General features: G+C 35.5%; 1 protein-coding gene across 8 annotated transcripts in view; it reads left to right on the forward strand.

Annotated features, from left to right (window-relative positions):
* Positions 1-5973, forward strand: part of INPP4B (inositol polyphosphate-4-phosphatase type II B) — a gene marked incomplete at both ends in the record, with an annotated part of 346425 nt that extends 340452 nt beyond the window's left edge. For 5 of the 8 annotated variants that reach the window (XM_079705832.1, XM_079705833.1, XM_079705837.1 and 2 more), the window contains one exon: positions 5841-5973. In XM_079705832.1, the coding sequence (XP_079561958.1) occupies positions 5841-5973 (133 nt within the window). Of the gene's footprint in view, positions 1-4417; positions 4593-5840 lie in introns of those variants that run through there. The other 3 variants (XM_079705831.1, XM_079705836.1, XM_079705834.1) reach the window with 1 other exon arrangement.
* Between the last annotated feature and the right edge of the window lie 7609 nt (positions 5974-13582).

Genomic DNA, 13582 nt, shown 5'->3' on the forward strand with positions numbered 1-13582 from the left:
GCAAGAACCACTTTAGAGATTAAATACAGTGTCAACGTGCTTTGCCTTCTTTGATTTTTGCCCCATACCCTATTTCTTATTGAACTGTCACCTATTCTATTAGTAGAAAAAATATGCATCTCTAGAGTGTGCAGTTATGTTTTAACAGAATCAAAGAATCACAGGAAGGTAGAGATGAAAGTAATTTTAGAAGTTGCTTAATCTAATCAAGCAACTAGCAAGAAATCACACCTGCCAGTTTCTGAGAGGTAGCGAGAAATCTGTGCTCAAAGGATCACAATCATAAAGTAGAAGGAATGTGGTTTTTCCATTTGACAAAGATAAAAATTCCCTGTCTGCTACTTGCACAGGTTTTATAATCCTTTTTCGCCTGTGGAGATAATAATTCTAACTAGTTGGACTGTTTGTCAGGAATGAATAGATAATATCTATAAAGCAGCTATCACATGACTGGATATGGTACATGAGAGATCTCTTTCTTTACTTCAAACACTTCCATTGATTTGCAAGTTGCCCAGACTTTAAACTACTGAATCTTTGACTATCTGAAATCAACAACCACTTAACTATAAATGTTCCTGTGCTCTAAGCCAATGGAATTCTTCTCATTCCCGTAGCCTTCAGTCTTTTCTGATTTGCCAGGTTCCCAAGCCCACTATCATCTTCCTGGTGACCATGCTCTGGTATCCTCTAGTTCACAGTAGCCCTCCCCTTAGACTGTCATGTCCAGAAGTGCATGCAGTGCCCTACGGGGAGGACTCCTTCCTCTGAGTGCGATTTTGCATAATACTGCTCTTTCTTTGGTAGCAAACTTGTCTATGATTATTGGAAGCACTCTATGACCTAGACATTCCAAGCAGTGACATAGTCTTATGTCTTCTAAGTAATTTCTTAATTTAGGGGCTTTTCCTGTGGTTGACCTAATGTATTTTGAATTAGATTCTGAAATTCAGTTAAAATGAAGAAATCATTTTAAATGTTGCTGGTGATTCAGTAGCCACCAATGCTAATCTTGATTCTAAGCCAGTGGAAATTATCCCAACCTTGATATTCTTTTATTAAAATTTCCCCTCTGTTTAAACAGCTGCGCAGTTTTTTCCAAAAGTCCTGGAAATATACTTTCAATATTCTAATTATAAATTAAAATTTTGGAAAGTTTTGGTAGATAATTTGACATCTAAGAGTATTTTGAGTCATTAAATTTCACACTGGACCTTGATCTAAACTGAAAACAAAAAATTCTTCTCTTATTTCTTATCATTTAAGCAAACTGTGAACCAGGCAAACTACATATTCAGGATCCTTTTTTGCAACTTGCTGTTGTAGAAGCCCAGGCAAGGCCTTTAAATTTGTTTTCTCATCTATGAAATGTGTAATTCAACTTGAAGACTTTTTAAAGTCACTCTACATCTGAAGAATCTCTGATTTTATGATGTAGGTACCACTCTCAAAGCTCTTCTTGATAAAGACCGACATTATATTCATTTTTACACAGATCTGCCAGTTTAAAATCTGACACAATCCAACATTCTAGAGCCTGAAACATGACGCTCTATTAAGATCAATTTATCAGATGAATGTAGACTCAAATAAAGTTCTGTAAGATACTGGCTCTAAAATCTTGGCTCAGCATTTCAAGATGGTATGCCTATAGCTCCGAACTTGGATGTAATGAAACATGAAACAGTCTCATTTTAGCATGAAAGGAAATCAGCTTTCTCGTCAGAAGGAAAGATTTTTCAATTCAGTTTTAACTGGTAATTTTCCTTTGGGGGAGCTTGAAGAGCTGTAGTGGTTAAAGGAATAAACTATCAAATAACAATACTATTCATGAATAATTACCCAGCAGGGGGAGATAGGAGGATTCTAACTTTTATCTTTAGAGGTCTGAATGATTTGAGAGGATACCTATAGTGGGGGACTTGTGATCTAGGATACAGCAGTAGTTGCTGACAGAAAAGAGGGGGAAATAAGCAAATATCATCAAGTTACGCAGGCTGGGTTTTATTTAAGGAAATGTCTCCTTGTGCAGGCAGTGATGTGTTTAAGAGTGAGGCATTTCCTTTTACTTGTTTCTATTTTAAGTGATTGTTTTGACAGGTCTTTGAAGGAAAAAAAATCATTTTCTATCCTGCAGATTCAGTAACTGCCCTTAAATGTCAGATCATGTCACATTTTCAGTGGAGACAACATTGTGATTTGCTTCCATGGTGATCTACCAGGGAGGAAATTACTAATATTATTACTTAGTACATCCTTTGCATTTACACTAGCAGAGTGCTGAAAAATTCATTTGTGGCCCTGAAGAAATAACCATTTGTGCTGTTCTTAGCAGGAAGCAAGGAAGCAAGGAAGCAGCGCCAAGAGCACCTGTGTCCCCTTGGTGACATAGTCAGGGCCTCAAGCTCTATGTGCTGTGGCAGGCTTGTAGGCTACGTTGCTTTCAAATTTCAGCTGAATAATAGAATGACTATGCCAGAGGCATTTTTAATATATTATTCTAATCTCCAGCGATTGCAGTCAGTAAGCAACAAATTAATTCAATTATAAAACTGCCCCTCAAAAAAAATATTTTAATGTAGCACTTTCACTTGGAAGGCATATTCAACAAGCAGACTTGGAAAATATTAAATGTGCTCTGGCAGTTGTAGGGAAAAAAAGCCATTTGGTATGAATGAGTCCCCTGTATTTGGAGTAAGCACGGTTACAAGATCCTTTCAACTTACTGGTCGGCCAGTTGTCTGTTTCTCAGCCAGAGCCTGTCTACAGGTGGTCCCACTGGGGAAGAAAGAGTATTCTATACTATTATTGATAGATTGTGGTTAATATTTAACCTAAATTTGTAATCAGAATGTAATATTTATATTATGATAGATAGATAGATGATATAGGAGAGTCTGTACTTCTCTCTTAACAAGGAAAGGAACCAAGGTTTTAACAAACTTAAGATTTGCTACAGATAACCTTCATCTTAATAATGGACAGGAGGGAGCGTTAGTGAAGATGATATTAGAGAAATAATATTGGACAAAGAAGCTTTTCTTAGTCACATTCAAAGGTATCCATACTTTAAAATCTACTGCATGTTTCCTACCTAGTGAGCAGTAGAAAGTTAAACAAGTAACCAAGTACAACTGACAATAGGAATTATGCAGCCCTCCCTTTCACTCAATAAACCACTCATTTTCCAGATAATATTCTATTTCACTTTGACACTGGCTCCATAGTCCTTAGGTCTTTACCGAACAACAAGGAAGCACCAGAGCCCAGCCCAGCGTGATTGATTTGGTGTTTTAAACTAAGATCGCTGTTTGAAATAATTACAACTGCTGTTTGTCCACATGTGGCCACTGGATGTGATCGACACCAGGTCAAAAATCTCTGTGTAGGAGGTTTTCAGAAGCTGCAACTGGTTGAAAGGGGGTCACGGATGCTAAGGGGCTTGTGTAGAAGGTACCTTTGCATGTACAGCCCTGTTCATAGACCAAGCAACAGCTGGTTTTCTGCCTCAAAACCCGGAGGAGCTGACAGAGATCAAAAACTCCTTGACAACTGAGAGTGACTGAAATTCTGAATACTGATGAACTATACCACAGAAAAGAATTTGTATTTTCAACTTACATCAGTATGGCATATTTCAGGTGTGCCGTAATTGGAACTGCTTTTAAGCCCAATTACAAATGCTTATTTTTCACTTTTACAGAAAATACACAACCTGGAAATTTAGAATCTTTTATTTTTCAACATGTACTCTGTAAATATGGATCTCTTTTCAGACCTGGAGTCCATAGGAGGTAGATTTGGCTTCATTTTAGGAAGATGAGCAGGACAACATAATTTATGAGCTGAACCGATGAAAGGGTGCTGAGCCGGGTTTTGTTAAACTAGTCTTATGGCTGGCAAGGATGACATGTCAGATATTTCATTCATTTTAAATACCAAGCCATTTCCATAAATCATTTTTATAACTTTAAATACATTATATAGGTACAGTAACAATAGACAGTGTGTTTAAATGTGCCAGACACATCCATTTCCTTCACTACATACTGTGTTTCTCATTTCATTTTCCAAAGATGTACTTATCGGGTTATTTTTATGGGCTGATCCATATTTTAGTTTTATTCATGTAGCCTTGTCTACTGGCCCCGTTATGCTTCTCTGATTCTTTCTTGTGCATGTACATATTCAACCCATGTGAATATCATCATAGCATTTCTCTCTTCCTTTCTGCACAAAAGCCCAGTTAGAAAAACGACGCAGGATGCATCTGGGGCTATTTAGCATAAAAACTTCATCTGAAACTGCTGTATTATATAAGATAATGTGTTGTATTTCAGGATATTTAAGTTTCTTTACTGTGTGAACGCTATACTATTTTCTTTTCTCCCCTAACTCCCCACCCCCCGTTTAACAGCAGACAAACCCAGGGAGCACTGAATGAATCTGATGATCCTGAAACAGGCTGTCTAACTGATAACAAGCCAACTTCTCGACACTTCTATCCTGTCGCCTTGCTGCTTGTCAGCTCACACCTGCTAGTTGTGTGGCTTATTTTAAGTCTTGCATTACTTTTAGCCAAATACCAATAAGTTTTATGTTGTACTCCTTCCTTTTCTACAACTGACAATGGACTTTAAATTATGGGGACAATGCTGTAATTTCTACATTTTCAGAGTCACAGAATTAAAAAAAAAAACAAATGTTTGAATTGTAAGTGTTTTATGTGTTTTTCCTAGAATCTAAAAAAAAAAAGAAGTACTATGCATTAAGTGAATTATTTTGCTCTTTTGTTTATGGAGAAGTGTTTCCCTCTGTTAACTAGCTCAAGAAGAAATTTTAAATTCCTGTCTTTGGCATAAGACAAAGAACAGAATCCTGAAAGCTTTACGTTCTGCATCTCCTCTTCCTCTTCCCATTAAATTTATTTAAAGAAATTGAGACTGAATTTGCACAAACCCTGAAACCCTGAGACAAGTCCTAGAGATGTGGGAGGTTCCAGACTTGATTTCCACTGTGCCGATCTCACTGTCACCATCAGCTGATAGAATCTTCTGTTTGATATCTTAACCTGTTACTTCTGTGATTCTTTCCTGCAATTAACCCTTTTCTGTCAAGTAACTTTCTGGAGAGAATGGCTATTTATGTTTTGTAATTAAATGAACCCGTTTGTAACCATGGTTTGGGTTGATTTGGCTCTCAGAGTACTTTTCTATTCTTTTTAACAAAGTCTTGTTTGTGTCTCGATGCCCCATTTTCAGCACCTGTGACTTTTGTACTGTCTGTACACAAGCACTCCTCTTGATAAAGCTGAGACTTGGACCAGGCTGTCTGGAAAGCCATTTTCCTCTTCGTTGCACAGCTAAAATAATGCAGTCAAATAGAGATGAAACTTTCCTTTAAAAATCTATATGGCCAGACTTAATAAATTAAATGCCTTATTCCTAGAACCTACATCCTTAGGGCTATGTATAGATGTTCATGTGTTTTAAAGAGACTGAGAAATTCATTTGTGGAAAAGTTATAAAAAGGCAGATATATTTATGAAATGAAAATGAAGCTGTATTGTGGAACAAATTATATTTAAAGAGTTTATTAAACCTTAAATATATGTTAAGAGCAAAGGGACTCTACTCATCTTTTTTCTGAGGGCAATAATGGTATTGGGCCTGGCCTAGGATTTAATTTTGTAAGATGTATCATCATTTGTGAAAAAAAAAATGTAGAGTTGAATCTTTGTTATTTTTACTTGGACTGTTGCTGCAACTCTGCATTGGACAAATAAAGCATATTTATTTATTCTGTGTTTCATGAAGTTGTCCTTCTTCCCCTTTCACCAGAGAAGGCTGCCGCATAGAAAATGTACTGAAGAATATCAAATGCAGGAAGTATGCTTTCAACATGCTACAGCTGATGGCTTTCCCCAAGTACTACAGACCTCCAGAGGGGACTTATGGAAAAGCTGACACCTAAGTTTACCAACATGTAAATAAACAGGAACACAAATATGCTTCCGCTGGATAATCTCTACCTTTTTTTACATTTTCATTGTCATGAATTTGTGGAGGGAGGTGATCAGGAATATTTGCCCAAGTCTAGGAATTACTTGAATTAGTTATCAGCATATGACTCTGAAAGAAATCCATTAAACAAACCTTAAATCATATCGCATTTCTAGTTCTAAGCTTGTATTGATTCTCGCTGGTTGAGATCAGCTCAGAAAGTGTACATTTCATTCATGGGGTATTTTAATGAAAGACATTCTGAGAAAAGCTAGGTCACTACAGGGGACCTGGGGGTGATTCAGAGAGTGGCCTTCTCCACTCCAAAGCTATGATAGAGTGCAAAGGGAAGAGAGACTTTGAAATACTATTCCATAGCCTTTCTCACAAATAACCTGAGAGCCCATTTTTGGGCTATAAAAAATACTTTTCTAGTTACTTGAAACTAGGGAGAGTTAACTCATGATTTTGACTACAGAAGCAGTTTATGTGTGCTTGTAAGAACTTTTGTCATCCAGTGGAGGTGTGACAGGGCCTCCTAAACACATAGATGGACAGTGGTAGTAAAGCAGTAAAAGTACTTTTCAAAAGCATAGTATCGTCTCAAAACTCTGACTTAGGTTCGATGGCCCCATCAGCCTGAACTTTATGTAGTCAAGTTCATGAAAAACTGTAAAATATCTTTGAGGTGTTTGCTAGCAGTCATCTTGGTATAGAATGTAGATGGTGTCAGTATGCATTGTCTAGCATAGATTAGTATACTTGAATAAACCTTTTAAAACATAGGCCACCATAACTAATGATACACCAAAACAATTATTTCTCTTAAATGGAATTTCAAATTTGCCCTTACTTAGTGAAATAACACTGAAAGTTTTCCAAAACTCCAAATCAGAAGTTGCCTTAGAAATCATCATGTATAACACCATTATAAATGGCTAAATTAAAGCACAAGGAAGATATACCCCCAATTACCCAGCTAGATAATTTTAGAACCCTGGTTACAATCTCTTCTTATCTTCTTAGCTTGTGGCTTGTCTGTTCTCTAAATTGCCACACTAAATATATACATGAAAATTTGGGAAGAATGCTAGTTAGTTAAATACAAATTGGCATTTATTGCTGGAATTGAAGCTTGGAGTATAAGGGACTGAACAAATGAGATTTTTTTTCTCCAAGTTTTAAGAATCTATTCTTTTTCCTTTCTCATCAGAGGAGCATGCCATCCAGAACATAAATCTCCCTTGGAAATGCCAGAGGCCTGTTACACTGACACTTCTTAGCTGTGACCACATTCAGTGGATGATCTTAGGGGCTTTCCATAGCTGATGTAATAGCTCCTCCACGAAGATGCCTGTTGAAATATGGATTCCAAACATATCTCTAGACTCATATTAGGTTTTTCAAATTACTGCATTTTAGATAACACTTTGGGGCTTTTAATGCCAGTATTATCAATCTATTATTTTAGTTAAGGACTTGTGGGCATTATACTTGAGGCAGGTGTCAAACTATTTACTGCCTTTTTCATAAAAAGATGCTGTGTCCCGTGGATCTATTCATGGACAGGTTATCTTGGTGTTCTCCTTTATGCCTCATTCTTCATTTCACTGAGTAAATATAATCTTTGAATTGTTCAATTTCATTTGAAAATGGTAGCATTTGTGATTATTTTCATTATCCCACTGGATTTAACATACAGAGGATGCGATGACAGAGGTTTCCTTGAATAACTATGAAGCCTCATTCAGTATATCAAAATGGTAGTCTGAGTTCCAAGATAACTTAGGTGATTTATCATCTTGTAAATATTCTTATAAACAATAGTTTTTTGTTTGTATTTTTAAAAATGAAACCTCTTGACTCAAATATGGAAAAAAAATATTAACTACAAAGCCAACAGTAGAGTTTTCTATTTTGGGAAGACATTTCAAAGACCTTTTTCTTTTTTATTAAGTACTAATATAAAAGTTCTAAAAGAGTAGAGCTGACTGTAATACAAATGCATGTAAGTTCTCATTTATTATTAGCATAATCATCTGCATTTCCCTATTGGAAGCTTATATTTGTGCACACTTCTAAAAGTGGATTTCATCCAGAAAATTTTTGTTTCATATTGACAACAGTGTTGCTCCTTTCCTGAGAGATATTCCAAGTATCCTTGGAAAACTACTTATTTCTTAAATTATTAATGCTTTCTAAATCAAAGGAAAAATATTAAACAAAAAGCTTTAAAATCTCTTTTGTACAAACACAGGCTCAGTCATGCTTTTCTATCTTCATTTTCATTTAAAAGATGCACCAATCATTCTATTTTAAAGGATCATGTTGAGTCAGAAACTGAACCAAGAAAGTAACATTTCCAAACAAGATAATTTTTTTGGTTCAAAAACATGTTTGCCCTCTGATATCCTCAAAAGTAGATTAAAATTCTGTATTTGCCATTTACAAAGTCCTATAGAAAACATATTTAAAAACAAGGGAAGGTGGAATCCTAATTATGTTTGACCCAGTGACCAAAGATCCAGAGCCTGAAAATGTTCTACAAAACAGCTGAACATTAAAGCTTGAAATATTTTATTGAAGCAGACCCACATTTTAGATGCACCCATTCATTTATTTCTTGTGTGGTTGTTTCTTTCTTGTAAATATTGCCTTGGGTTTTCTCTACACTCTGCCCAACCAATCCTTTGATGTAAATTGGTCAATCCAATAACCCAGTGAGTCAGAGCAACCATCTGATCCTGCTTACAAATTGTACTAAAATGACCAAAAACTGCCCAGTTAGAGCAGGAGCCCAGGTAACTAACCTCTAGTCCTTACTTTATAAGACTAACACCTCTTCTTCTGAGGAACTGTGAAGTCTTAAAAGCTAGCATCTGGATGAAGGATACTTCCCTTTTTTTTCTCTCAGCTAAGTATAGTATTTTGCACAGAATAAGATGGTGGAAAAGAAAAAGATTTGTGTAGAGCCATGCTTTTCTTCCCAAGCAAATCAAACCCCCTCCTATGTCAAGTTTGATACGTGCCAAGAGGAGGATAACAGTGGTGTGCTGGAAAGTGGCTCATGCTGGCTCATGATAGCTGATCACTAAACTCTGTAAGCCAGTTGTGAAAACACAGCCATCATTAAATATTAAACTATAAAATACAGTTGAATATATTTTATTAAAAACAAAGGTAATAATCAAAACTTACCAATTCCTAATTGTTTTAGTACATTTTACTATTGACCTCTGCTCCTGAGGTTGTTTATTTCAATTGTATCTGTCCAGTGGAAACACAGTATTATAACGTGCTAACTGTGCCTCTCTCTCTTCCCGACCCCACGTTCAGTAACATCACATCCATAGCTTGAAACTGACCACAGTGGGAGTTGCACCACAGAAACTTCCAAATGCTACCAACCCATACTTTTTTTTTTTCAACCCATACTTTAAACTCCTGGAAAGCCAGTTGTCAAACAATTACCAGCACATAACTGAATACCGCCATCACTTTTTCTCCAGAAAATAACCAATAATGGGAAGCAGTATTAAATTACTAGAATCATATAAAATGCAATCACTCATCTTCAGATGGCTACAATTTTGATTTGGTTTTTACCCTCTTTAAATGCTCCTATTAGACTATAAGTAATATTTTATATTTGTATTTTATTCATAATTAAATCATTTAATCATAACGATGTGTTTTAAAAACATCTCTCTCTATGATGTTCTGCAAGAGAAACCTCAGCAATGCAGCTTTAGTGTACGTAATAACAACTTCAGGCTAAATTCAGGGAAATGTTAGCCTAATTAGAGTATCACTAAAAATGTGCTTCAGTATCCATTTTTAAGTTTATCATTTTAGCATTAGCTAAAAGAAGAAAAACGGTAACATATTACCATGCCCAGATTCTAATAAATATAGCTCAACTGAAAGCCAAACTGTTAGATTAAACAAATTAAACTCTGGCAGCATACTAAATCACACAGATGTTTTAGGTGTTTGATTTCCAAACAGGATGGTCTATCAATGGTTTAGTTCAATATACAGGGCACCTTTTGTAATCTTTTGGGAAATAAATTAACTTTTAACACCATTTAAGAAAGTGGTCTGAGAAAAAAACTGATCAGCAGTTGCAGAGGGAAGCAAACATATTGAACACAAGGCATCCCAAATAGCTGGAGGCTTCACAAATTATGTGCTGCTGAAGAGAATGATTTGCTGAGAGTTGTATAGTGGATTGACAATTTCAGGTGAATTCACAGATTCACATTCACTTAGCCCAGCTGTAATCGGCAAGAGCTATGCTTTTTTCCCCCCATATTTATGTTTCATTGCTTTATAAACAAAGTACTGATGTATTAGATCTTTTGTTTCTTTGGAAGATTTATGTTAGAACTTACCAAACAGGTGCTATCTCTAGCAAAGACTGTCTTTAAGAACAGAAAAATACAGTTAATGTTTTAGATAAAATATGGCAGGCCAATTAGGTATAAAGGTAAGGTATGGAAATTTGGATTTTTCCTTTCTGAGTCATAGTGTACATTAATCACTCTTTTAATTTTATTTCTAAGCAAGTAAGGGGAAGTCTAAAACATTTCTGATATCAAAGAAATCATATCAGGCTATTAGTAACAAGGAGGTAGGAAAAAATTGTAAAGTCATATTAACTTTAAAAATATACATGCCATCAATTCTCCTAAGCTTGAACTTATATAGATTGCATGAATATTTAGAATTTTAAATTTGAAAAGAAAAACAATACTCACAGTTAAGTATAGTACCCAGAGAGACTGAACATTAAAAGAGAGAAGACGTAATACAAGTGATGTTGCCTGATAAACCATTCTTTTAAGATGTTGCACTTTCACACACAGTATGAATACATTCACAGTCTTCCTAAAATCATCAAAATTACTCCAAGGCCATAAAAGGCCACAACTCAGCAGTACATCTTTAATGATGACTTGGTGCGGTTTTATTGACTAGCAGGCAATATTGACTCAAATATTGGCAAAATTGCTCTATTATCTATATAGTTCTTCTGATGCTTTTATATCGCTATCAATATTAAAAACCATTTCATGTCAAAGAGCTTTCAAACTTTTAAAACGCAGGCTCCAAGCGTCTGTAAATGTATGGACACTCCCATTTTATGGCACATGTGCAATCCTTTGTACACATATACGCATATGAAGATTTTATTATTTTATTTAACCTAATATCTGATTTTCAGATTCTTGCGGTACTTATCTGAAACATTGGCATTTGTTTTAATGTTAAATGTATATTCTAGATCAACCAATAATGTATAGTCCCAGGAAATGAGGCACAAATAGGTTAGATCATTTTATATTGGTATTTGAAGAAATATCATTTTGTTTTATTGTTCTGTGTAAACCATGTTCATTGTACATTGTGTGTATATTTTTGTTTAAATAAATGTGATTTTTATTTTTTATGTTTCTGTCTTTTTCATTTCAAATGTCAAATTATACATTTTTTTCATTTTTGTCCATGTAGGAATATCTAAAAATTAATTAAAATGACAGTAGGATAGCCTAAACAATATCTCAAAGAGAGTAGACTAATTTTCCGATGAACTACAATTACAGTGCAAATTTTACATTGATGGTAGATTAGTCTCATGTTTACTAGCAGAATGCATCTTTCAGGGTTGCTATTCTGTGGGACCAAAATCAACCATAATTTTAAAAGATGCAAGAACCAGATGTCAATGCTTCAACTCTGGGCAAATCACTAATCTTTGTAATCCTAATTATATTAGTCATTTGAGCACATGAGATAACTTTTCCTTATTGTCTCTTTGGATCTGATCAATTATAATTCATTATAGTAGTTGATAGTAGAAGGTAAAGGTAAATCCAAGGAGTTTTAATTTGATCTTGTAGCAAAAAAAAAAAATTAACCAAATGAGGCTCTTGATTGCATGTAAAGAAAGAAAGAAGTTTTGCCATCTGGAGAATTTCAAGAACATATCTGTTTTTTTGTTATTGAGCTGCATGAGCTGCTTATAAATTTTGGAGATTAATCCTTTGTCAGTTGCTTCATTTGCAAATATTTTTTCCCATTCTGAGAGTTGTCTTTTGGTCTTGTTTATGGTTTCCTTTGCTGTGCAAAAGCTTTGAAGTTTCACTAGGTCCCATTTGTTTATTTTTGTTTTTATTTCCATTTCTCTAGGAGGTGGGTCAAAAAGGATCTTGCTGTGATTTATGTCATAGTGTTCTGCCTATGTTTTCCTCTAAGAGTTTGATAGTTTCTGGCCTTACATTTAGGTCTTTAATCCATTTTGAGCTTATTTTTGTGTATGGTGTTAGGGAGTGATAACAACCCAATCCAAAATGGGCAGAAGACCTAAATAGACATTTCTCCAAAGAAGATATACAGACTGCCAACAAACACATGAAAGAATGCTCAACATCATTAATCATTAGAGAAATGCAAATCAAAACTACAATGAGATATCATCTCACACCAGTCAGAATGGCCATCATCAAAAAATCTAGAAACAATAAATGCTGGAGAGGGTGTGGAGAAAAGGGAACACTCTTGCACTGCTGGTGGGAATGTGAATTGGTACAGCCACTATGGAGAATAGTATGGAGGTTCCTTAAAAAACTACAAATAGAACTACCATATGACCCAGCAATCCCACTACTGGGCATATACCCTGAGAAAACCATAATTCAAAAAGAGTCATGTACCAAAATGTTCATTGCAGCTCTATTTACAATAGCCCGGAGATGGAAACAACCTAAGTGTCCATCATCGGATGAATGGATAAAGAAGATGTGGCACATATATACAATGGAATATTACTCAGCCATAAAAAGAAATGAAATTGAGCTATTTGTAATGAGGTGGATGGACCTAGAGTCTGTCATACAGAGTGAAGTAAGTCAGAAAGAGAAAGATAAATACCGTATGATAACACATATATATGGAATTTAAGAAAAAATATGTCATGAAGAACCTAGGGGTAAGACAGGAATAAAGACACAGACCTACTAGAGAATGGACTTGAGGATATAGGGAGGGGGAAGGGTAAGCTGTGACAAAGTGAGAGAGTGGCATGGACATATATACACTACCAAACGTAAAACAGATAGCTAGTGGGAAGCAGCCACATAGCACAGGGAGATCAGCTCGGTGCTTTGTGACCACCTAGAGGGGTGGGATAGGGAGGGTGGGAGGGAGACACAAGAGGGAGGAGATATGGGGATATATGTATACATATAACTGATTCACTTTGTTATAAAGCAGAAACTAACACACCATTGTAAAGCAATTATACTCCAATAAAGATGTAAAAAAAAAAACAAAAACATATCTGATCCTGCAGCAAGAAACTCTTCTGTAACGTCATCATCATCAGTATATGTTCATACTAATGTATCTTGCTACATCTGAGCAGGAACAATGCTGGAGGTATCCCCATGGGGAAACAATGCATAGTGAATTATAGCAAAATGCTGCCTGCCATTAAGCAGTATAGTAGCCTGAGTGAGGTAAGAGTACTCTTCTGTCTTAAACATCCATGCAAAAGTTTCTTGAGTGTCTGTCGTAAG

The sequence above is a fragment of the Hyperoodon ampullatus genome, assembly GCF_949752795.1.
Source record: "Hyperoodon ampullatus genome assembly, chromosome: 1".
Taxonomy (NCBI): domain Eukaryota; kingdom Metazoa; phylum Chordata; class Mammalia; order Artiodactyla; family Ziphiidae; genus Hyperoodon; species Hyperoodon ampullatus.